This window comes from Hoplias malabaricus, chromosome 4 (assembly GCF_029633855.1).
Source record: "Hoplias malabaricus isolate fHopMal1 chromosome 4, fHopMal1.hap1, whole genome shotgun sequence".
NCBI lineage: Eukaryota > Metazoa > Chordata > Actinopteri > Characiformes > Erythrinidae > Hoplias > Hoplias malabaricus.
This window is the reverse complement of record NC_089803.1, coordinates 28,526,498-28,549,840: the sequence shown is the minus strand read 5'-3', so window position 1 is coordinate 28,549,840 and position 23,343 is coordinate 28,526,498. Positions and strand designations below refer to the sequence as shown.

Genomic DNA, 23,343 nt, shown 5'->3' with positions numbered 1-23,343 from the left:
CCACTACACTACCTCCAACATCCACCTGGAACAAATAAAAATAAAATCACACATCCCTTAACAATCCCTTATCCCTGATCACACATCCCTTAACAATCACTGTACTTTACATTCTTTAAACGACTTAAATGCTGCAGTGGGACACTAACTGTAGATTGGACTCACTTTCCTGCCTCAGTCCCCATAGCAGACTGAGAACAGAGAATACCCTTCCAATCTCTAATACATTTCCTCCATTAGTGAACGCACTGCCCCCCAGCACTCACTTGGACAAGATTAAAAATCTTAACAAAATCCACACCATTGGCCACACATCCCTTAAATATCACTGCACACGTCCTTACATCCTTTCATTCATTCATCCATCTTCTGTAACCACTTGTCCTGTTCAGGCTTGTTGTGGCTCTGAAGCCCACCTGGAATTTTTGGGCATATTTTTATTTTTTTGCCAGTCACACCGGTTTAAAAAGCCTAACCATGGCCGGAATGTAGCGCAGTGGTAAACTGTTTCACAGGGGACACACAAGATTAAGGCCACCATGCTCAATGGCAGATGCTGGCTAGTGAAGTGGACTTGGGACTGGAAGGTCGCTGGTTTGATTCTCTTGACTGGTAAGAAAAATGGGAGTGGGTGGCGTGAAGGAACAATGTTGTCTTCTCCCTCAAATAATCCACAGCTGAAGTGTCCTTAAGCAAGACACCAAACCTGCAGATGATCCCCGGGTGCAGAGGGTGGCTGTGCACTATACCCAATGTGTATTCACTGCTTGTGACCACTGGTGCCTCAAAATCTACAATTAAGCATGAATTTAAATTTTCAGTTTCAATTTCAGCAATAGATGAATTGAGTTCTCTGTGGGATGAAACACAATCCATTATCTTTGGGATCAGTTGGAGTGGTATTTACCAAAAAAATATTGAAATATTGAATTAAAATCATTCTGAAAATAATATTTTTTAACTAACTAACCAAGCAAAACTGAAACAACCAACACGTAATGTAACACCAAAATAAAGCAAGCTACAATGCTGTTAATCCTCTAACATCTGAATCCTGGCCTAACCCCTCCTCAGCATCTAGAGTCATTTGATTTGACAGGAGGCAAGGAAAGTGTCCTGTGTGAAGAATGGCCACAGCAATATGTTAGTGTAATCACCTCCTCCTGATCTGCCATCGGTCTTCAGCTTTAGTTATGATTCAGTCTGACATGTCTGAGGTGCAGTGAAGAAAATCTGGGGAATTGAATGCAGCTATCTTTGCCTTCTCTTAAGTAAGGTCGAAGGAAGCTTTTGTCACTTTATTTTCAGTTGCGAATTGCTGCATTTTATTACAGCATGTCACCACGCCTACAAAATAACAGCAGGGGCCAGAAACAATCTGCTCCATTTTTCAAGCTGTTTAAAAATACAACTTTCTCAAGCTTTCCCAAAGTTTCTCCCAAGAACAGAGATTTGTGACATTTTTCATTAATGTCAGGAACAGAAAACAGTGCAGCAGATGAAAGACTAGACGTTCCTTGTCTAAAAAAGCTCTTTAAAGTATCGCCGAAGGCAGAGAATGGAGCGGTAAGCTGCAGTTACATGTTTGGTGTCACTGAAACTAGAGATACACTTGTATATGCAAATGAGTCGTTCAAAATGAGATGACCTTGTGGACACACTTCAGCAAGACAACTAGTTACATACTGACCACGTGTCCATGCACGGAGATTCAGAAGGAGGAATTTCCTTTCACATTAAGAAGTACTTTGTGCCGTTTTTATGTACAATCAAAATATTCCCTTCCAAGTTAAGACAGTATTAAAAATAGAATTAGACAGGGCTTTGACCCTAGTATCTGTAGACTGCAGTTAGATTCTTAGTGATGCCCCAGCCATATATAGATGGAAGTCCAAGAAAAAATAAAATAAATACATGGGCTGCTTTGACACGTCACAGGCTGGTAGGATGTGACTGGGGGACACACTAATGGGTGAAATCGGCAATTATTAAAACTGTGTGGATAATAACGTAATGAAAACATCCAGAAAAAACTAATGCATCCGCAAAATTGCCATTTGCCAAAAAAAAGTATTAAAAAAACTAAAGCTAAATTTAGTGTTTTGTGAGATGTGGCTTTTTAATAAGGAAGGTGTACCTTTGTAAAAAATATAAAGTACACACAAATGACAACTAACTATTTCTATCATCGTTTAACAACTACAGCTTTGGATATGTGCATTTTGAGAAAAGTGCTGTGCTTGCCATAGAGCAAGTGTCCTTCTTAATTAAGCTCAATTCATATTACACCAGTCCAACATCAGGAAAAAACACACAAATGAAGGCAATTTTAATGCAGTGCTTCATACTGGAGTGTACAATCCAGGTCTCCATCTGCTTCTATCTGGAGGCTGGGAGGAAGCCTGGGTCCTGATTATAATCAAGCTTATTCATTTCATGAACAGTCAATCAGTTTCTATTGAACAGAAAAAAAGGCAACAGTACACAGTGTCAAAAACTGTGTGGAAACAGTTCCATTAGTGATAAACAGTCCTCTCCAGTGATACAGTCCCTGATAGTTTTGCTGCTGTTATGGAGCATGTCCCATGAATGAGTCTCCTCCATCTCCATAGTCTCGAGGGTCCTCAGGGCCTCGCCGGTGATCGGGTCTGTTGGACAGAAAGGAGGAAGAATAAGTCAAACCAAACTTTATTGTCATTCCTTCTCATTAAAGCCACTTGTTGACAGAAAGAAATAATACAGCTCCTCTGGGAGCCAGCGCTACATATGACACAATACAGCAGACAATCGGGTAAGAGACGAAAGTCAATAAATGTAATGCATATACATAATAAACTGATGATACAGTGGAGTGCTGTACAGAGTACTGATAACACTAATTGTGACTATAAAAAAGTAGAAGAGAGAGAGAGACACACACACACACACAATAGGAGAATGAAAGTCAATGGCAGCAATGACTACTGGTTCCATGCTTTTGTTCATTTAATTTTCAGTCAAAACGTGCCTTTACAAATATTTCTTTTCTTTTAAAGAGTGAAATATTTATAGAAAATTTATGCCACAGTGTTTTGAAGCATTACAGCAGATGAATATAAAAGGTATACAAGATAAATTTATTAAAACATATACAGAAGCTTTAAAAACAAGCTTGAGTTCTTCTTCAACATGGAAGACATTGTATAGCACAGTTCCAGGGTCTATTAGGCTTTAAAGGGCTGATAGGATTCCCAGAAATATTGCCTAGAAACACAAATAACTTGGACTTACTTTGGCTGGACATTAAATAAAACAATAATGGTCTCTAAATTTTACACAGTATTTTTTTTTATACTGTTTATATACAATCATTAATTCATTGTCGGTAACGCTTATCCAGTTCAGGGTCGTGGTGGGTTCGAAGCCTATCTGGAATTACTGAGCGCAAGGCAGGAACACACCCTGGAGGAGGCACCAGACCTTCGCAGGGCAACACACACTCACACATTCACACCTAGGGACAACTTTGAGTAGCCAAACTTCCTGTGTTTTTTGACCAGGGGAGGAAACCGGAGCACACAGAGCAGGGCTCAAACCCACAACCCCAGGACCATGTGTGACAGTGTGACAGCGACACTACCTGTTGTGCCACTGTGCCATCCTTCTATACAAAAAAGAAACCTTCCAAATATATTAGAAATGGACATTGGCTCAGTGGAAAATACATTGGTATCACACCATCAACTGATTACAGTTTCTTCTAGTGGCGGAGGTTCTATAGGCTGCAGCTGTGGTCTAAAGGTTAGAGAAACAGGGGCACGCAGCTTAGGTTCACTGATGGGATCATGAACTCTGAAGTGTACAGAGATCTGAAACACACCAGCTGAAGTTTGAAAGAAGACTTTGTGAAACTGGTGTGTGTTTTTCTTCCTAAGAAATCCAGCATTGGTTAGCATGGCCTAGATGTCTGAATCTTTCTGTGACATCATTAACTTCTTGACGTGTGAGGTAAAGTGAAACAGAAAACCAACAGCACTGGTATGGAATAAATATTTATGTTCTGGTTAGATGTCTGCAGCGGTGCTGAGGTAAAGTGGGAGTAGTAAATTCCTATATGGAGATGTATTAGTCAACTGCGTATAGTGTTACAAACTTTAAATTGACCACTACTTTTTAGTATAATATCTCCCACACCTTTAACCCTCTGACCTGCCACGTCTCAGCACATTCGTCCTCTGTGGATGTGCAGTGCCCCCCTCACCTCGCTATCTTTAATCCACCTTCTCCTCCTCCTCTTTGCGGTAAAGCAGGGAGATGAAAGCGCCTGGCTGGCTATCAGTGGCTCTAATCAGAGCAGGCAGGCTCTAAATTGCTCTTGTCCGGTGGACTCAGCACATGTCCAATAGATTCCATTTTGCTGGGAATCGTTTGGAGTTCATCATATTGCTCTAATTGGACAGCCTTCGTAAAAGGAGAGAGAGAGAGACAGACGACCTCGTCCAAGACAGACATCTCTCTCCTCCCCCTGTCTCACTCACTGTCTCCAGCTACCAGGCCCTAATTATACTTTGCCAGAGCCTCCCTGACAAATACCCAGTGCTGAGTTTCTTCATGTTTCTCTCTCTTTTTCATCTGTGCTTCTCTTTAACTCCCAGAGCCTCGCTCTTCTCTTTTAGCATCGCCTTCCCCTACATTAATCAGGGTGTTCTTTAGACGTCTCTACAGCCTGTCTCTACATGTGCAAGTGTCATTTTCCTATCACAATATCAATATACACTGATAACATGACATCATACATCAGCATACAGCAGTAACCGTGGCAACCCCTGCAAAGTTTTAGTGACTATTTTACTGTAACACTGTAATTAAGCAGGTGATGTGACGGACTAGACCTAACGCTAACATATGATTTTCTTTTGAACGACAGGATCTGACGGCTTTATGCAGATTAGATATGTACGGAGATTTCTTTTGATGTGCACACCTGAAATATGACAGTTTTCATAGTCAGCTCCAGCCTTTGTCTAAATCCTCACTAGATACTTTTTCATGTGGTATTGATTTATTAAGACAGTAAACACTAAATGAAAAATATGTACGGTTCTCCTCCAAATTATTTCCTTAATTTCTTTATTTTAAAAACATTCATGACAATACTGATATATGTAAATGTCCTGAGTGGCTGCTCTGTATTTTGCCTCATTCAAAATGTTCTCATACTGTAAACTCCTTATGAAGTAAATGTCCAAACGTTTCCAGTGAAAAACTATATTTACATATAAACATAATTTAGTTTGCACAGCCTTAGCCGTGGAGATAAACCGTTGTTTAATGTGAGCATACAATTGAACTGTAAAATATAGGCTATTAAACTGAAGAAATATCACATCACAAGTCTTTGTTTGCAATGGATCAAGAGTTAAGTCGCACCTTTTGTGAATGCAGTGTATGTACAGTTTGCATAAGATTCTTAAGAAATGCACAAAATGAAATGGGATGCTGTGGAGCAGTGGCACATGAGCATAAGGTCCATCATGCTCAATGCCAAGCATCAGCTAGAGGGGTGTAAAGCCCTCCAACACTGGGCTTTAGTATCTGGGATCAGTTGGAGTGGTGTTTTTGATCCGCAAATAATCCTCCCATATCAGTCCAGGATTCATTATCCTTCATGTTCCTTTGGCTGACTACAATAAATCCTCACAGCAATGTTTCAAAAGCTATTCAAAAGCCTTCCAAGAAAAGAACAGACCATTAGTGTTGTACGTTCTGTATTAACTAGGGTTGGGCGGTATAACGATACTACCGTATACCACGGTATTTTAAAATGTGGACGGTATCTTAAAATGAGGGCGGTGTTTATGACGTGTGTGTGGTGTGTCAAATTTCGGTTCTTCTGTGTCTTTAAAAGTCGGATAAAAAGTTCATGTGCCTTTAAGAGCGCCACAGGGAGGGGGCGCTGTGGGAGCTCAATGACTGCTGATGTCACGGTCTGAAAACGGGTGGAGAAAAGTACAAGCCCCGTAGCCCACCGCAGTTGTAAATTTAGCGCTGGGTTTCAGTTAAAAGAGAAAGGAATTAAGCTGTAAACAGATATAATTCTTAGAAGCCCCTTCACTCAACTTTGTGCTACTCATAGGTATATGGCTTTGTCCTGTAAACATGTGTGTTTTGAGCCTCAATTCACTGAAAAATCTGCTGTGATGTGCTAAACCACAAGTGCCTGTTAGCGCCAGCTGTGTTTCTAAACAGTGTACACTGTGTTATTTCACGTATTTTCAAACATTTCTGCTCCTTCAGCACTAGTTGCTGAAATTTATGCTCTCTCAGAAATGTTTTCTATCATCAACGCGTGTCGGTGTGCACTGTCGGGCTGTGTTTAGCTAAATTCACCCTACTTTGTGCTCACAGATATAAGGCTCACCGCAGCCTGACAGAGCCCCCCCCCCCCCCCACGGTATTACTGTATACCACAATAATATTTTGAGACGGTGTTATGGTATGAAAAATGTGGATACCGCCCATCCCTAGTATCAACCTGATCCAATCCAAAACAACAGTTAGAGCCAGTTTTGAGAACAGGATTTTGTAAACCTTTTACACATGACTGTGTGCTTATAGAAATATGTAAATATACTTTCTGTAAACAGCTCATAGTTTCTGTCCTTTTACAGCAGTGGCTCATCGCACGCTGCAATGTCTAAATGCAAATCCACATTCCCCTCTTAGAGCCGTAGCCGTGTCTTTTAAAGAAGAAAGCTTGTGCCTTTTCTCTGTGTGTAGTGTTCAAGTCTGGTGAGGTTAGTCAAACACATGCCTGTGTCAGTCTGCTGCTGGCGACATCAGAAAATGTTAAAATACAGTACAGTGCCCACACACTGAATGAAGTGACACCACTCTAAGGCTCCTTAGAGTGAGGAGTGAGCTGAGGGGCGCACTTTCCAGTCTGAATTAGTAACAGGGTGAAATGAATAACTTATACATCCTGCTCTGAAAGGGAAATCATCTCTCTCTCCGAATCAACATGCGCGCGCGCACACACACACACACACAAAGGTGAAGATGCAGAGGTGAGAAAGAGAGAGAAAAGGTGAAGAAAAAGAAAGAACGAATAGAAAATATAGATGAGTGGGAGATAGAGAGAGGAGGAATGTGAGGGAATAAAACAGAGAATGAGAACAAAAGAGGAGGAACAGTGGGCAAGAGAGAGACAAAGAGAAAGCTAGAAAGAGAGAAAAGAGTGAGAGTGAATGAAGGAGATGGTAAAGGAAACATCGAGACAGAAGTATAGAGAGCAAAAGAGGAAAGAGAAGAATGGAGAAATTAAGAGGGAAAGAGAGACTGAAAGACAGTAAGAAAGACCTGAGTCTTGATCGAAGGAGTGAGTGGGTGAGGAAATGAGTTAAGTGAGAGCAAAAGGAAAATGAGAGAGAGAGCGAGAGATTCTCGTAAAGCCTGAGAGTTATTTTGGCTCCAGTTGTAATGTCCAGTCTCTGTGGACAGAGTGACCTGAGCGTGGATCAGAAATAGACTGAAGTCAGTCTGAGTGACTTCATGCGCTCTAATGCACTCACTGCATTAATGATGAAGGTCAATCATTTCCTCCTCCTGGTCCAGATGGCTGGACTCTCAATGCCGAGGGGCTTAGTGCGTGGCTGAGTTTGGGGAAGAAACCCAGTCAGGACGCATCGCCATGGTAACGAGGCATAACGGACAGTTGCAGTAGTGCGTGCTTAGTGGAGGAGGGTCATGGGAGGCAGAGGCTCCTCTAATTGACCTCATTTCCCATCACCAGGTAAAAGAGAAATGTCCTGTCAGAATCCATTACTGCTCCAACAAGATTTCTGGCTCTGCCGAAAGAGAGAGGCCTGCTCAATATTTAATTTTCTGACCTTTTTCATCTCCTCTCCCTTCTTCCTCCATCTTCCCTTCTCATCTCCTTAAAGCAAACCATGAGTGGAGGGCCCTCGTTTTTCCAAACCCACTTTGAATGTTGTGTAATGTTATGTTTAGAGTTGGGTTGCACTACAATGCGGTTTCATTCTTGCATGAATTCATGGCTTGCACAAACTAAAATATATAAATAAAAATATATTTAAATTAAAGGCTAAGCACCACTTAATGGACCTCCATTAATATTTCACATTATTTTAGTTACTGACATATATAAGTATGAATTAAAATGAAAATAGCAGCTTAATTTGCTTTAAAACTGACAACTTTATTAAATTGACGGAAAAACCCGAGCTCGCTACGGAAATTCTTGAACGCAACCGTGACGTCACTGGTGGACAACAGCTGAATAACGCCGCGGTAAAACACCGTTATGACTGACTGATATGACAGTATCTAGCTAGCTAAATAACCAACATTAGTCATGACAATAGCCTAGCAATAAGCTAAACTCTAATGTAGAGGTACCGTTATTCTTGTAAATGTGATCGAAGTCGAACTCAAACTCATCCGAGTTCACTATAAACCTCCGTAATGCAGCTACGTAGCCGAGTATAATCTGAGACACCGAGTTTAGCAAGTCAAGCTACCGTTAACTAACACCAACTAAAACAGGTGAAGTAAGTGTCCTTACCCTGTTTACCTCCATGTTACAGAGGCTCTTGATCACCTTTTGTTGGTGTCCTTACATGCCCATATTGTTGGAAAAGCGCCAGTGAAATGAGCTACAGATAACGGAGTGAGTGGATGGTCCTTTCCAAAGTGCCCGTTTAAAGTTGACAAATTTAGTCCATTTTCTGAATATTTTGGGATCATTTGTGCACAGATGTCCCACTGTACATTGAATGATTGCAGCCAAAAACAACACACCTTTTCGTCATTTTGCATTAAATTAAGTGCAACTTCTAGAGTTGTTGTCCACCATCTACGTCACAGACAAGACGCCTATTAGAGTTTCCGAACACCGTTGAGGGGGGTAGGGACCAACGGTCTTTTAAACCTTATTCCTTCAATTAGTAAGAAATAATATGTTTTCTGACTATCAATAAACACAAGTTAGGAACTCAAATTCCACTGTATTTATTTGTTTGACACTTTCATATAGCTAGTGCTTAGCCTTTAATTCAAAAATAAAAACTGTTTGGGAGAATGAAAGATATATGTTCCTCAAGTCAAAAGAAGAAGCCGTGTCTTTTCAAACACATTGGACAGCTTAACACGCTTGGAGGGGAACACTAACTCCCAGTTATGTATCTAAAGGTAACACATACTCAGGTTGGCTGGCAATTCTTAGAGTGATTGGGTAGAAACCACACTTGGCAGAATGATGACTTCAGGCTCATGTGCAGCTGTTCCAGAGCACTCCATTTCATACCAAACTCTTCAGAGGTGATTATACAGCTGTTAGGCTTTTAGCACAATCACAGTGTCTATTATCTCACTCTGTCTCCTCTGTCCTCAGAGCTACAAGATTCCAGTAGTGGGACATGTTCGCTGGGAGGAGAGATGTGTGTGTGTGTGTGTGTGTGTGTGCCTGATTATGCAAAAAGCCTGAACGTGGATGAGTATGTGTGCAGCAGAGCCTTCACAGCAATCATCTTCTGGTTAAGTAAATATTCCTCATTTGCATTTCCTAACAGCAGCTCAAGCGGCTGGACCCACTCCAGTGTAGCAGTGCTCCAGCTGATCAGAGAACAGCAGCAGTGTGTTTCTGTTCTGTTGGAGCAGGCTGAGATGGAATAATGGAGACTGGTCCTGGATCACAGTTAGTGTCGGTCCTTAATGTAGGAACATGTCTAATGGTAATTGAAAGAGCCCCGAGGACACGCTGCTCCAACAAATGTCCGGCTAACATTTTAGCTCTATTTTCTCACCAGCTTTCTCCTTTCGGTTTCCTTCTCTCTTTCTCTCTCCAATTATTACCTTCCTACTCACTTCCATTGTCTATCCCCTTCCCCTTCTAGTCTTCCCCTCTCTTCCACCACTTTTCAATCGTTCTCGGTGAATCTGCCCTCTGATATTCATCTCATTATTTCTCACTCTCTCTCCCTTGTAGCTACTATGAGATCATTTTAAGATACATTTGGGCCCATGGAAGCAAAAAAACTTTAGCCATGAGCTTAATCTTTATTGGATTTTATAAGACCTTGCAATAAAGATGATGATATGGCATTTAGAACGTTCCTCCTGAAGATTCTATGTGACATTAAAAAGGCAGTAAAGTAATATAAGTATAAATATTATGATTTGGAGGTTTTACACCCTGTACTTTTCAGAGAGGTTCAGCTTATCAACAAAACACGTGGGTTAACACTGCAAACATCTCTGGAGCAGAGCGGTAGAGAGAGAGCTTTGTCAGAGGGAGGGAGATGAATCTGAGGAGCGAGAGATGTTGGGAGGAGAAGTTAATGAGGCAGAGAACAGACAGAGGAGGAGAAGAAGAGAACCAGGAGCATCTTCCAGGCTCACACTGAGGATGCAAGCTGAGCACTGAAGGCATGATGGGTGATTTGACATGTCTGAGTGAGCTTTGAGATGCGCTGGACCTAATTGGCCACAGTACTACAGGGTTCATTCTCTCTCTTTCTCTTGCTCTCTCACTCACTTCCTCTCTCTCTAACACACACACACGTTCGTTCCCCTCTTTGTTGCATTGGGCTCGTGATGCTGGGATGCTAGTGAGAGATGCAAAGGGAATTATGTCAGCAGGAAATGAGAGGATGTGTGTGTTACCCTTAGATATAGATACAGTAGTGTGTCACTGTTCCTTCAGGAGACCTGCTTTATTACTTTATTACACTGTCACTTCTCCCTCTGCGTCTGTCTGTAGGCCTCCTATTTGTGTGTGTGCATGTATTTGTGTGTGTGAGTGTTTATGGGATGGGCTAAATTCTCCCTCCTGTGATAAAAGAGGCTCTAGCTGGAGGCAGACTGGACACAGATGCTTTGAAGATTAGTAATGGGTTCAGGCCACAGAAGCCGACCCTCTATCACTGGTTCCAAATGTTGGTCAAGGAGACCCCCCCCCCCCTCCCACCAGGTGTTTTACCAGCTGTAGTACACTCAGCTCAGCTCAGGAAGTGGCTTATTAATTCATTCATTAATTGGATCACCTCTAGTAGAGCAAGAGAACAAATAAAATGGGGCCAAGGCTGGAAAACAATTCATTGGATCATAACACAAACACTCACACTATTATTTAAAGAATACAGTTTATGTAAATGTCAGATAAACCAAGGCCATTGTATCTAACCATCCACAGAGAGAGAGAGAGGAGAGAAATTGAGAACAAATATTGAGATAGAAACGTATATAAAGCATGTCATTTCTAAAAATAAAAGATTTTTAATAAAAAGAGTTGATAGGACTTAATAATAATAATAATTAATAATAAGGAATATCAAATTCATTTAGTGATTATGTAATAAACATGTAGGTTTTCATTTGTTTCAGAAATGTTGCTCGGGTAATTACTGCCCAAGTCTTGAACATTTTTATTATGAAATGTTTTAATAATTTAATGATAACTATTTGTATATTTATCCCCACAATTCATATAGCACACACATAGAAACGAGCTGTCTGTTTAAGAGACACTTTTCAAAAATCCAAAACATATGCCAATTATATCTACAGCGGTTTAGCTCCCTCCAATTCTCACTGTAGCTATACAGATTCACCCTGGGCTGCTTTTTGAATGATAAATAATGCCGGGCATCCAGAATGAAAGAGGGATCATTTACATATATGAGTCTTAAAGGCACAATAACAAAAACAGCTTGTTCCATTCTTAAGGATAAAAGAGGTTGGGAAATGGTCATGAAAAATAAATGATGGCTATATTTGGTGCATACAGTAAACCCATACCACTGTCATAAACGGTCCTCAGGGGGATGAAGAAAACGATAAGATTCAGCATATTCAATGTCGTGTTGTTCATGGAGTTTGGAGTTAGATGCTTGTAACTCGACTACGCGCCTCCACTCAACAGCCGCTTTAAAATAATCAGGAGATTGAGTCCTAAACTGGTGACGCTACTTTTGAATTATATCTACTGCTCCTTTCTTCCCCCAGCAATAGATAACTGCATCCAATTATTGCCGCTTGCCTTACGCTTCAGATTACAGCATCCTTGCTGAATCCATTTCCTCTTTATGCAAAGCATTTCCTCTGCTTTTTGTTCTCCACCTCTCTCTCTCTCTGTCTCTCTCACACACTCTCTTTCTCTGTCATTTTCTATCCTCTCTCTTGCTCTCTCTGAAACTCTCTCTCTGTCTCTCTCTCTCCCTCCCGTTGCCTGAGTGAGGAAGCAGGAAGCATGTCTACGGAAAGCTGTGGGCTACCCACCTGGAGTAATACATTACAAGAAATCTGCATTACATACTTCTATGATAAAGCAAGTCAATGACGTCTAGCCGTTCACATTAGTGAGCGAGACACCGAGAGACAGAGAAATAAGGAAAGACAGAGAGTGAGAGAAAAAAAGACAATTAGGATCATCATGCATTTCTGAACATTGCAGAAATCTGAATAACTGCAAGTACCATAACAAGACCAATTATAGCACTTATGTAAACTACAAAAACCACTTATGTATAGAACTGTAATTAACACTGAATGTCAGCTTGAGTTTTTCAGACTTGTCTTCATTGTCTTTTATCATTTATCATTCACAGAAACAGCTGAAACACACAAAAAAGAGGAAAACTAGAGGTAGATTATAAGTAGTTTAGCAGTGATGCTTTTTTTTATTATAATCACAAACCTATGTCTCCATAAAGATGCCACTAAGACTACTGCTATGCTCCAAGTATCGTAATGTTCTATTTTCCCCGTACTGTCTGACCTTTGAAGACATATACGAGGATGAAAGCGAAGTGAGTAAAAAAAATAAGTGGGAATGAAGAGTGGACAGGCAGAAGATGGCCTCACAGAGACTCATTATAGCATTTAGTGCGTGGAGTGTCCAGAGAAGACCTATTGTGATTATGGCACTGACAGCAGACCAACTAAAAACATCACAGCACTCATATGTTCACCTACAACACACAGGGAGATTGAGAGAAGATACAGCGGGATGTGTGCATGTGTGCGAGAGAGAGAAAGAGAGAGAAAGACAGAATCAAACATAGCTGTACTGCCATTACGCCTCAGTGGATCATCAGCTCACATCAGAGTGACTTGCCTTAACTCGCTGCGACTCACTGCTGCTGTTTCATCTGCTGATAAAAATAAAGCAGAACCAGAGAGCAGAAATACAGTGTGGTGCCTGAAAGTCATAATGCAGCACAGCTCAGTAATTTCTCACTTAAACAGCTTCCAAGCCTGGTAACTAGCTTCTGAGCTGAATCAGGCTGAAGCTGGGACGTCATTGTGTTTAATACATACCTACTAAAACTGGACCGTCTAAAGCCAAACGCATTTACATATTCAAGGCACTTTTGTCGCATTCTTCAAAGTAATGACAGCACATCTGCACTCGACAAGCAATTTCAGTGTACGTGCCGACAGCCAGTCTTAAGCCGAACATGTAGCAATTTCACACCGCTCCCTAAATAATTAGTGCAGTGTTGCATGGCTTGCAGGTAAGACGAGAGACCGCGATGTCCACTGAAGCAATCTCCGAGCACAAGTCACCTCCAATCTCCAAAATGCTCCTGCATGAACGGTTTGGGGAAATGACTGCAAAAGCAATTCAGATAATACCATTAACAAACCCCTAACCAGTCAATCTTACGCAGGCTCATTTAGCAAGTTTACAATCACTGTTGTTGCCACTGGGGTAATCGAGGAATCAATTTCAGAGTGAGTCGCCCGCTTGTGTTGGGCTCTGATAATGAATAGCTCATTAATTAAAGTGTGAAACAAAAATTGGGCCAAATGTTCGGCAGCAGACGCATGGGAGGGTGGGGGAGCCGGGGCTCGCTGAGTAGAGGCTCCCCCTGAAGGCACTTTCCATCAAGATGTGCCCGAGATAAACAATTAGGACTCGGTCGGAGAACACACCACGACTGAAGCCTGTTGGCTTTCACTCTCCTCCCTGTGTCTCCTGCGTCGTTAAAGTCCAATTAGACAGCAATTATGCTTTAATGAATGTCTGAAAGTGGTTGAGTTCCAAAAGAGAAGGATTTGACAGAGAAGGAAGAGATAAGGCTCCACTTGGATGTCAGAAAGCGTAGATGGTGACTTCCAGGCAGCGTTATCGCACCCACGTTCCACTTCTCCCAGATAATGCCATGCAAGGAAATCTGAATATAAGCATTACTGCTTAAAGTACAGAAGCAAAACATGCAGCTAAGCAGAAAAAGAAACCACTCACATAGTCAGAGTTTGATGGCTTACATAAAGGACTCGCGTTACTTTCCACTGGGAATGATTTCGCTGACGGAATGTTCCAAACTTACCAACATAAAGTGAGACCGACATTATTTTACAACTTTCGCACAGTAACAGCAGTCTTATACTTTTTATAATAATATAAAAGCAACCTCCTTATTGAGGGAAACTACAGAAAGGTCTCATAAAAAATACACACCACCCAAACAGGATTTTAGAGTTAAATTACGTGCTAGTTTGGAGCCAAGAGTGTTTGCTGAGGAGAGCAGGTCTAAGAACAAACACTTAGTCTTCTCACTTAGAACCAGCCTTGAAATATATCCAAATTCTACTGCAGTGCATGGAAAAAAAATGCCTTTAGAAAACCGTAAACCTCACCAAGAGAGACGAGAACTGAAAGGAAGGAGGAAGGACTTTGTATAACCCTGAGGTCTTCAACACAGTCCTTGAGCATCCCCAGGCAACTGTGTTATGCTTTTCTGACTCCCTGCACACCTGAGTCAGGTAATCAAGCCTGTGGACGGTAAATGTGGGGCTGCTGACTGGCAGCTCTCAAGTACGCTACAGGAGACATGAGGTGGAAATATATTTAGAGAAGAAATATATAACATATTCTGACTCAACACAAGTTACAGTGTGTGTGCACTTCTATACATTTAAAATGTACAGGTTTGTTGGAGTGACCATGGCATTTGTGTTTGTTACTAACTGGTCTCAGACTTTCAAATTAAAAACAAAAAGTTGTTCTCCATGAATGCTGTTGTTATTTGATATTTAAGGACTGTGATGAGCAAAGCTGATTGTATTGAGCTTGTGTCACAAACTACCTTTCTTTAACAGCAATGTTACAACAGGTAATTACCATTCACTCAAAACGAGCTTCACTTGAAATTCACTACTCACTTGAATAAATGCACAGTGAATCCAACAAGAAAAGAAGACTGTTACATATTTTTAATAGTGACAGGAGACATCACAGCACAAAGAAAGCATCAGATCTATACACTGGCATTGATACAGTGATTTTACTGAAGACAAAGGGGACCAGTATGTGACAGAACTCTAGAGTTAAATGAATTTCCTTCTATTTTTTCCAGGCCCAGTTCTGAGCTTGGTGGGTTAATGTATTTAATGTAGTCAAGAACTGTCTAGGGCAGCACGGTGGTGCAGCAGGTAGTGTCGCAGTCACACAGCTCCAGGGGCCTGGAGGTTGTGGGTTCGATTCTCGCTCCGGGTGACTGTCTGTGAGGAGTTGGTGTGTTCTCCCCGTGTCCACGTGGGGAGCTCCGGGTGCTCCGGTCTCCTCCCACAGTCCAAAAACACACGTTGGTAGGTGGATTGGTGACTCCAAAGTGTTCGTAGGTGTGAGTGAATGTGTGTCTGTGTTGCCCTGTGAAGAACTGGTGCCCGCTCCAGGGTGTATTCCCTCCTTGCGCCCAATGATTCCAGGTAGGCTCTGGACCCACCGCGACCCCGAATTGGATAAGCGGTTACAGATAATGAATTAATGAATGAAGAACTGTCTAGTCTGACAGGAAAAGGCCTTCTGACTCACATGCAAAAGAAAAGAAAGAAAAAATAAATAAACAAGCACAAACCATCCATATGACTACAGATCATTTTAAAACAGATGTGCACCACTGCTGCAAAAAACACACCTGCTTGGAAACAAAGTGCGAATGGCCAACATGCAATAAAACATCACGGAAACTTGTTGCATGACCTTTAAAGGCTTGATGTCCTGAGCTTCATTAGGCTCTGTATGTTTCTGGTTAAAACTGGAAGCAATCAAACCAATGCACATGTATAAGCAGGCTGTCTGTAAGACTGCAGCTGACAAAGTCTTAATAGTGGTGACCAGCTGGATGTGCAATAAAGCAGAGTATAAAACTATATCAATACATTTGGATTGATTCATTGATATCATTATACTATGCTGAGTGTGTGTGTGTGTGTGTGTGCAGTTGAGATTATTATATATTACTGTTAACATCCTTCCTTAGAGCTGACAAACTATTCACACGTTTTTACAGTGTTCTTAATGAAACATCTGTGTCATTCTTTGGTCAAAATATCAAATGGATCAAACAGCGCAGCACCGTTCTCTCCAAAACAGTCCACTTCTTACCGGCTGCTTGCAGCTCCTTTTCCTTTGAGTGAGAATGAGCCACAGCTCACTTCCTCCTCAGTGTACAGCAGTGAGAGGCAAGTGAGCAGAGTCTCGTCTTTTCTCTGTACTTATTTTTCTGTGCTTCTTTTGTCTGTTTTACACAGTGTAACCTTGTCCTTGCATCCTCACATAAAAACAGTCCAGTGCCATGGTTGGAGAGACTCATAAAAAGAGGTGATTCAGTTCTAATGTCTCTGTCTGTGATATCACAAGTGTCAAAATGTTTTTCTGTCATAGGCAGCCCACACAGGACTGACCGATATTGTTTCACAGTTTGTGGGTTGGTTTGTGCACCACATACCCAAACAAATGTGCTAATGCACTTTTTTTCCCCAAATAAATAATGAATAAGAATAAAGATGGCTTTCATTCTATACACATACAGACTTATCCAACTTATTTAACCGAGAGATAAAGCTGTCCAGGCTGTGTGGGCTGTGAAGGCCAGTTCGGCTCAGACAGACTCCATCAGAAAGCTCTGATGTTTCTCTGACTAATAAACTTTTATGTGCACTAATGCATTTTTTAGCCATCTTTTATAAAAGGCAGCCAAATCCTGGAGGTAATATTCCTGGATATTACAGCATCATCATCATCATCGCCTCAGACTGGAGCCAACTTATCTGTTTTTGTAGAAAATGTCCAAAGGCAGTCACGCATGATTCCCTCAACAGCTTTGTCAACTTTAAGGCAACGAGCCAGACTCTCGGGCAAACACAGGAGGAAACAGCAAGTACAGAGGTGGCTCCAAGAGAAATGTAACTTTAAACAAGACACAGGGCACATGTAAGAACAAGTACAGGGGCGAGAGAGAGAGAGAATGGAAGCACAATTAAAAAAAGAATGTAGATTGATAGAAATTGATAAGGAGAATATACAATGATAGAAATGACAATGTAAATACTCCTCTTTCACCCACTTTCTTCCTTTTTTCTTTTCTGTCTCCATTTATTTATCTTCAGTCCTCCCCAACTCTTGCTCTCTCACCCTGTCTCACTGTGTCTCTTTTTTTGAATCTCTCTTGTCTTGTCTATTTTCTTCTTTCAGTTTGTAACAGTCTTCCTCACTTGTCCCCCCTCTTGTCTGTAGCAGCTTCAATTCTCTTTAGTTTTTCTATCTCATTCCCTTTTGTCTCCCTCTCTCATTTTCTCTCCTCCTTGCTTTTCTTTTTGTTACATTCAGTCTCATTCTCTTCCAGTCTCTCTCTCTCTCTCTCTCTCTCTCTCTCTCTCTCTCTCTCTCTCTCTCTCTCTCTCTCTCTCTCCTGTAATTAAATGCTGCCTGTGTGAGCAGTGTCTCTTGATTCCATTCAAGGTTGTGTGTGTGTGTGTGTGTGTGTGTGTGTGTGTGTCCTCTCAGGCAGTGCATACTGATGCTGAGGTAGGAGGTGCCTAGTGTTTCATAAATTGCCGCGGTGACGGTGCCTGGCTACGCTGGTGGAGTGTTGTTGAATTAAGTATGTCCATGACAACGTGTGGGCCACAGCCCCTTGTGGGGCAGTGCAGTGATTGGCTGTATTACCAGGGCATTGACCCTATCCCTCCCACACACACACACACACAAACACCGACACAACACACACAGCACTCCCCACATAAAAAAAAATCAATCTATACACATCACCTCAGCAGTGTTATTTCATAGAACGCCTGGATTACCGTGTGATGTATCTGAGTGTTTACAAGCCTGTAGCTGTACATGTCTCATGTGCCTGAAATGTGTAAGTGTCTGAGCAAGTGAGCGCATGTGTAATTGTGTGTATGTGTGTGTATTAAGGCAGGGTCCTGTGTGAAATGTGTAGGAGTGATCCAGCACTGATGATCCTGACTTTTTACACACACACACACGCACGAGAGAGAGAGAGGTTATAAGAGAGAGAGTTTGATAACAACCTGATTCATCACCCTTTGTTTAGCTCACACTCACCCCACATATCCCCACACACAGCATCTGCAGCCCTACCCTGTGTGTGTGTGTGTGTGTGTGTGTGTGTGTAGGCGTACGTACATGCATAAATCATTCATTTGTGTGTGTAGCTGCTTTCCCCTGTACATCATGTGTGTATACAGTCAGTATTCCTCTCATGTGCTCCTGCCAGCACAAACTGTGGACACTGCACGCAGCCGTGTTAAGACATCCATCTCCAGAGCCGTTAATGTGAATACTGTACATAAACACTTTATGAAGCATGAAGACTCATTCATCAATAAATCACTGATGCATGCTTTAGGCCACATAATTGTCCTCTCAGTGCTTCAAGAGACATGGCATATGTCTTGTCCTGTCAAAGCCTCATAACAGTTTTTATCATTCCTGGTTTATTTAACTGGATGGGGACATTTCAGGGTGAAATGACCTAAAGGAACAGGCCAGCATGAATGTGAATTACTGTCAGTTTCTTCTTGTACAGGTTGCACTACTGAAATATGAGAGTTTCTGAAGATGAAAGTGCGTGGTAGCTTACATTTACTCCGTACAATCAAGGATTAGAAGCCACAGAACTATAGAAACCTCTGCTTTTTACTTACATTTTACTAGGGATGGACGATACAGCCCAAATTTTTATCATGATATTTTTTTATATTTCATTAGATGTGATAATATTCCGATATTGACATAAACAATATGAAAGCCGCATAAAAACTGTTAAGAAACATGAACCCCTTGGCTTTGTCAATATTAATATTCATTCATTCATTGTCTGTATCCGCTTATCCAGTTCAGGGTCACGCTGGGTCCGGAGCCTACCCGGAATCACTGGGAGCAAGGCTGGAACACACCCTGGAGGGGGCGCCAGTCCTTCACATGGCAACACACTCACACCTACGGACACTTTTCACCAATCCACCTACCAACGTGTGTTTTTGGACCATGGGAGGAAACAGGAGCACCCGGAGGAAACCCACACGGACACCTGGAGAACACATCTCACAGACAGTCAATCAGAGCAGGACTTGAACCCACAACCTCCAGGTACCTGGAGCTCTGTGACGGCAATGCTTCCTGCTGCGCGACCATGCCGCCCAGTATTAATATTTTAAAACTAAACTAATTAAAATTGAGTGCTTAACTGACAGCAGGACCCTATAATGACCATTAATCAGTGACAAACGCTGTAAATAATGTTTACTGAAATACTGAAAATGATATCATATCATTGTTATTGAAACTAATTTAAATTTTATCCCTCTGTTTATTAAAAGCAATAGCCACTTCCTGTGTACATGTACAGTAACTTGTTTTTGACTCACTGTATCACAAATGTAAAAATACATTTATTTGACTATGGCTGTGTTATCCTCGCCGTCTCTGATTAAGGCAGATATGTTCTGCAGGTAGAGAAGCATATGTGACTCACTCTTTAATGCCATCTAGTCTAATGTGGGTCACATGGGTACAGAGGAAAAAAACAGACCTAAATCAAATCAATGGATAATGGAATCCAATGCAGCTTTAACTTCAATGGGACAAAAAAGCCGAGGTAATTCTGTTCGGCTTGTCGTAGCACCACAAAGCTCATTTCACAGGCTAAGCTGTGGAGAAAGACCCCTTCTTTCTCCCTCTCCCTCTCTCTCTCTCTGAGGAGATGCAATGTGACAAGGAGGATTGCAGGAATGGGTGAACTAGGCTTCCCTTTAAAAGGTTTTTTCGTTTTCTGTAAATCCAAACATAACACTAACACACTCAAGGAGGACAGTTCAGTGACCTACTGCCCCAAAATTACACACCCACACCAAGCAAGACACACCAACACTCACATGTACACTCACCAAAGTAAGTCCTCCACCGTCCACTGCTCAGAATCAATACACTGTTAGCTACAAGTATGCTTCACCCACAAAAAATGCCAATGCAGTTAATAATTAACGAGAGCTACTAGGGCCCTGTTAGCACTATGCAAATGTGCACAGGCTAACAGGTCCCTCTTAGCTTTCATTAACTGCCTCTTTAACTCCACCCAGTCTCAGATCAGGATGATGGAAATGTACAGTAACAGATGAAGCTGACATTTTGGGCTCCGTCCCAAACTCACAGGACCACGGCAGATGGAGGCTGGAGGGTGTTATAAAGAGAGGAACTGCAACACCAATAAAAAATTAATAAATAAATAAATAAATAAATAAAAAAGGGAAATCTGATTTTATAACATTGCTTCAGTACACAGCCATGCCACTAATGCTGTGCATTACAGCTGCCGTATTTATTTTAGATTGTGCTTGTATTAGACTGATTTAGATGCGATCTTTTTCAGTCACGATGTTACATTATAATGATCCTCATATTTTTTCTCGACAACAAGAAACAATAATTTGATAGTTATTTCTTAATTAACCATGTATTTTTGTTTCCCAAACAAATAAAACATTTTTTTTCCCTTTTCTAACAGTTTTTCTCAGTCATTTTGGAGCATTTCTCAAATCACATTAATTGCACCGCAAAGTGGATTACAGACAAATGCCTGTAACTTGCTCAAAATCCTTAGTTCATGTCCCATAATAAAGTGTTGATGTCAATGTCGTCAGAACGACAAGACCTTGTTTCATTGTTTACGAACAAGACAGTCAAAATGTTTAGCCACATCGTCAGCACATCTGTAACTAAGTATTTTCTGAATGATTTGATGGCAGTGAAAATGCACAAGGCAGCACTTTTACTGTGAGGTGCATATAAAAACTACAATGTTATACATTACTACATGTGGGAGACTGATTGAAAGTGACTGGACCAGATTCAGGCTTTGTACTCTTTGTTCTGTAGGTCAATGACAGACCGTGTCGTTATGATACAGAAAAGAAAGACAAGACAGTTTAGCACAAAAGGATCAAATCTGACAAATGAGAAATACCCTTTAGGCAGAAATATACATATAGGGCTGGTACATATAGAGTACATCCTCATGCTCCTATCTGTCGGGCCACATATTCACATCAACATCACATCGGATATCTTCCCTAGCATTGTATCGAGAAAAGAATCTTTTTCAACGTTTTATCCAGCCTCTACCGGCATCAGCTGTGATATCCACACCTGCTGCATCCATAGCAGCCAGCAGGGTCATCTGACTATTTCAGGTTGTTGACCCTGGTTATTTATTGTCAGAAATTGTAACACTGTTGTGGTCTGTATATACATGTTTGGTAACTGAAGGTCCATGAGAGCACCTCTGAGCTATTTTAGAGAACTGGCTGGTCAATGTTTGATCTAAAGCTTTAAACACTCCCCTTTATCAGTGAAAGTCAGGATTCACCTGAGAGCTACTCATCAGTTCAGTAGACATTTACCAAACATGTCTAAAAGAAACATAAAATATGCTTCACAGCTCACGACAACTGGATCAACATTTCTGTGTGTACTGGCACAAGCTATGGACTACTGCCTGGATGTTTTGGGGGTTGAACTGTTCAACAGAGCAGCAGTCTAATACATTCTGATCAACATGATAAAAACAATTGATAATGTAAGAAAGAGCAGACAGCTGTACAAGATCTTCTGCATGATTAAACCAAGCATGTGCTGTTTGTCAATGAATGAGAAATGGCTTTTACGCACAGGGAAATAGATGATGTGGAGTTTGAACAAGTCATTTTGAGAAATTAAGTTCTGATCTGAGAAATGCTCCAAAGCGACTGAGAAAATCTGTAAATGTTATAATTATTAAAACTATCAAAAATAATTTTTGGCAAATGATAAAATGCCATGTAATGCTGACCTGTGAATCCTAAATGTAATTTGATAATCATATATCAGCATGATATGACAAAGAATGTCATGAGAATGTATTTCAGGGTTTTTTTCACAGGGTTATACACTGTAAGAATCAATATATATATAGTTTTCTAAGCTCTGAGGAAAAAGAATTATAGGATAAAATGATAAATACATCAAATTGATGTCATACTTTGACATGGTGAACCTCATTCAATCCAATTTAACAATAATAATTATACCCTGGTTGTAACAAAAAGCTGTGGCGATATCTAAAACACATTTAGAAAAATATGTGATGCAATGTGATGAAATTCTTCACAATAATCATAATGTCATCATGCCCAAGTTTGGCATGTTTAACAAAAGCCCTAAATATAACCTGGTGAAATATGTATAAGATACTGGTAACATTTTGTTTATTGGTTCTAGTTTAGATGGTAAATTAAATATTCACTGTTTCTGGGAAGCATCTGCTGCAATAATAATATATAACAACTAATAAAATGAGAGGTAACTACATCTCAACAACTGTTCTACTGCATTAAAGATGTGTATCCATACATTCTCATTGCTATGTCCAGAAATAGTAATATTTATTATTACCTCTATAACTAATTATACACTAATTTAAAAAATACACAGCACCCAAATATATTTCCTTTAAAAACATGCTAGTTATTTAGTGCTAAAAAAGAAGATGCTTTTTATTTCATGTTAACTACAGAATATAGAGTGTATGCTGAAAACAGTTTTGTCATTTAACTGTTACCCAAATATAGTGCTACTCAGACATTTACTTACTCACGTACAATATTTCCATACAGTATATGTTATATTCTAATGACATAAAATGTTCATATTACACCTGGGAGTAGGGTGGATATCTAGTCATCAGAAGACCACGGAATATAAATCTAAAAATTGTAAGCACAGTTCACACATATGGCCACATGGCACTGGGTACGTACACATATACATCACCTTGATCTGAACAATGGATGGTGGTGAAGTAGCAGAAGAAAATAACAAGTTGTATTTTGTGAAGTCAGTCAGAAAAGCACAGTGGGAAGCACAAGGTTATCTATCCCCTACACAAGATTCACAAAGGCTTGCAAAACTGAAAGTTAGAAGAAAATGAATAGCAGCTTGTAGAGATAAACTTGTTATTGTGTGAGATAGTGGGAGCTCTGCAGTCGAGG

General features: G+C 40.8%; 1 protein-coding gene across 1 annotated transcript in view; it reads right to left on the bottom strand.

Moving 5' to 3' along the window:
* Positions 1–1,301: 1,301 nt before the first annotated feature.
* The window catches only part of trim44 (tripartite motif containing 44), a 61,125-nt gene continuing 39,083 nt past the window's right edge, over positions 1,302–23,343 (bottom strand). The window contains exon 6 of the mRNA XM_066669131.1: positions 1,302–2,648. Coding sequence (XP_066525228.1) covers positions 2,570–2,648 — 79 coding nt within the window. The 3' untranslated portion in view covers positions 1,302–2,569. The remainder of the gene's footprint in view (positions 2,649–23,343) is intronic.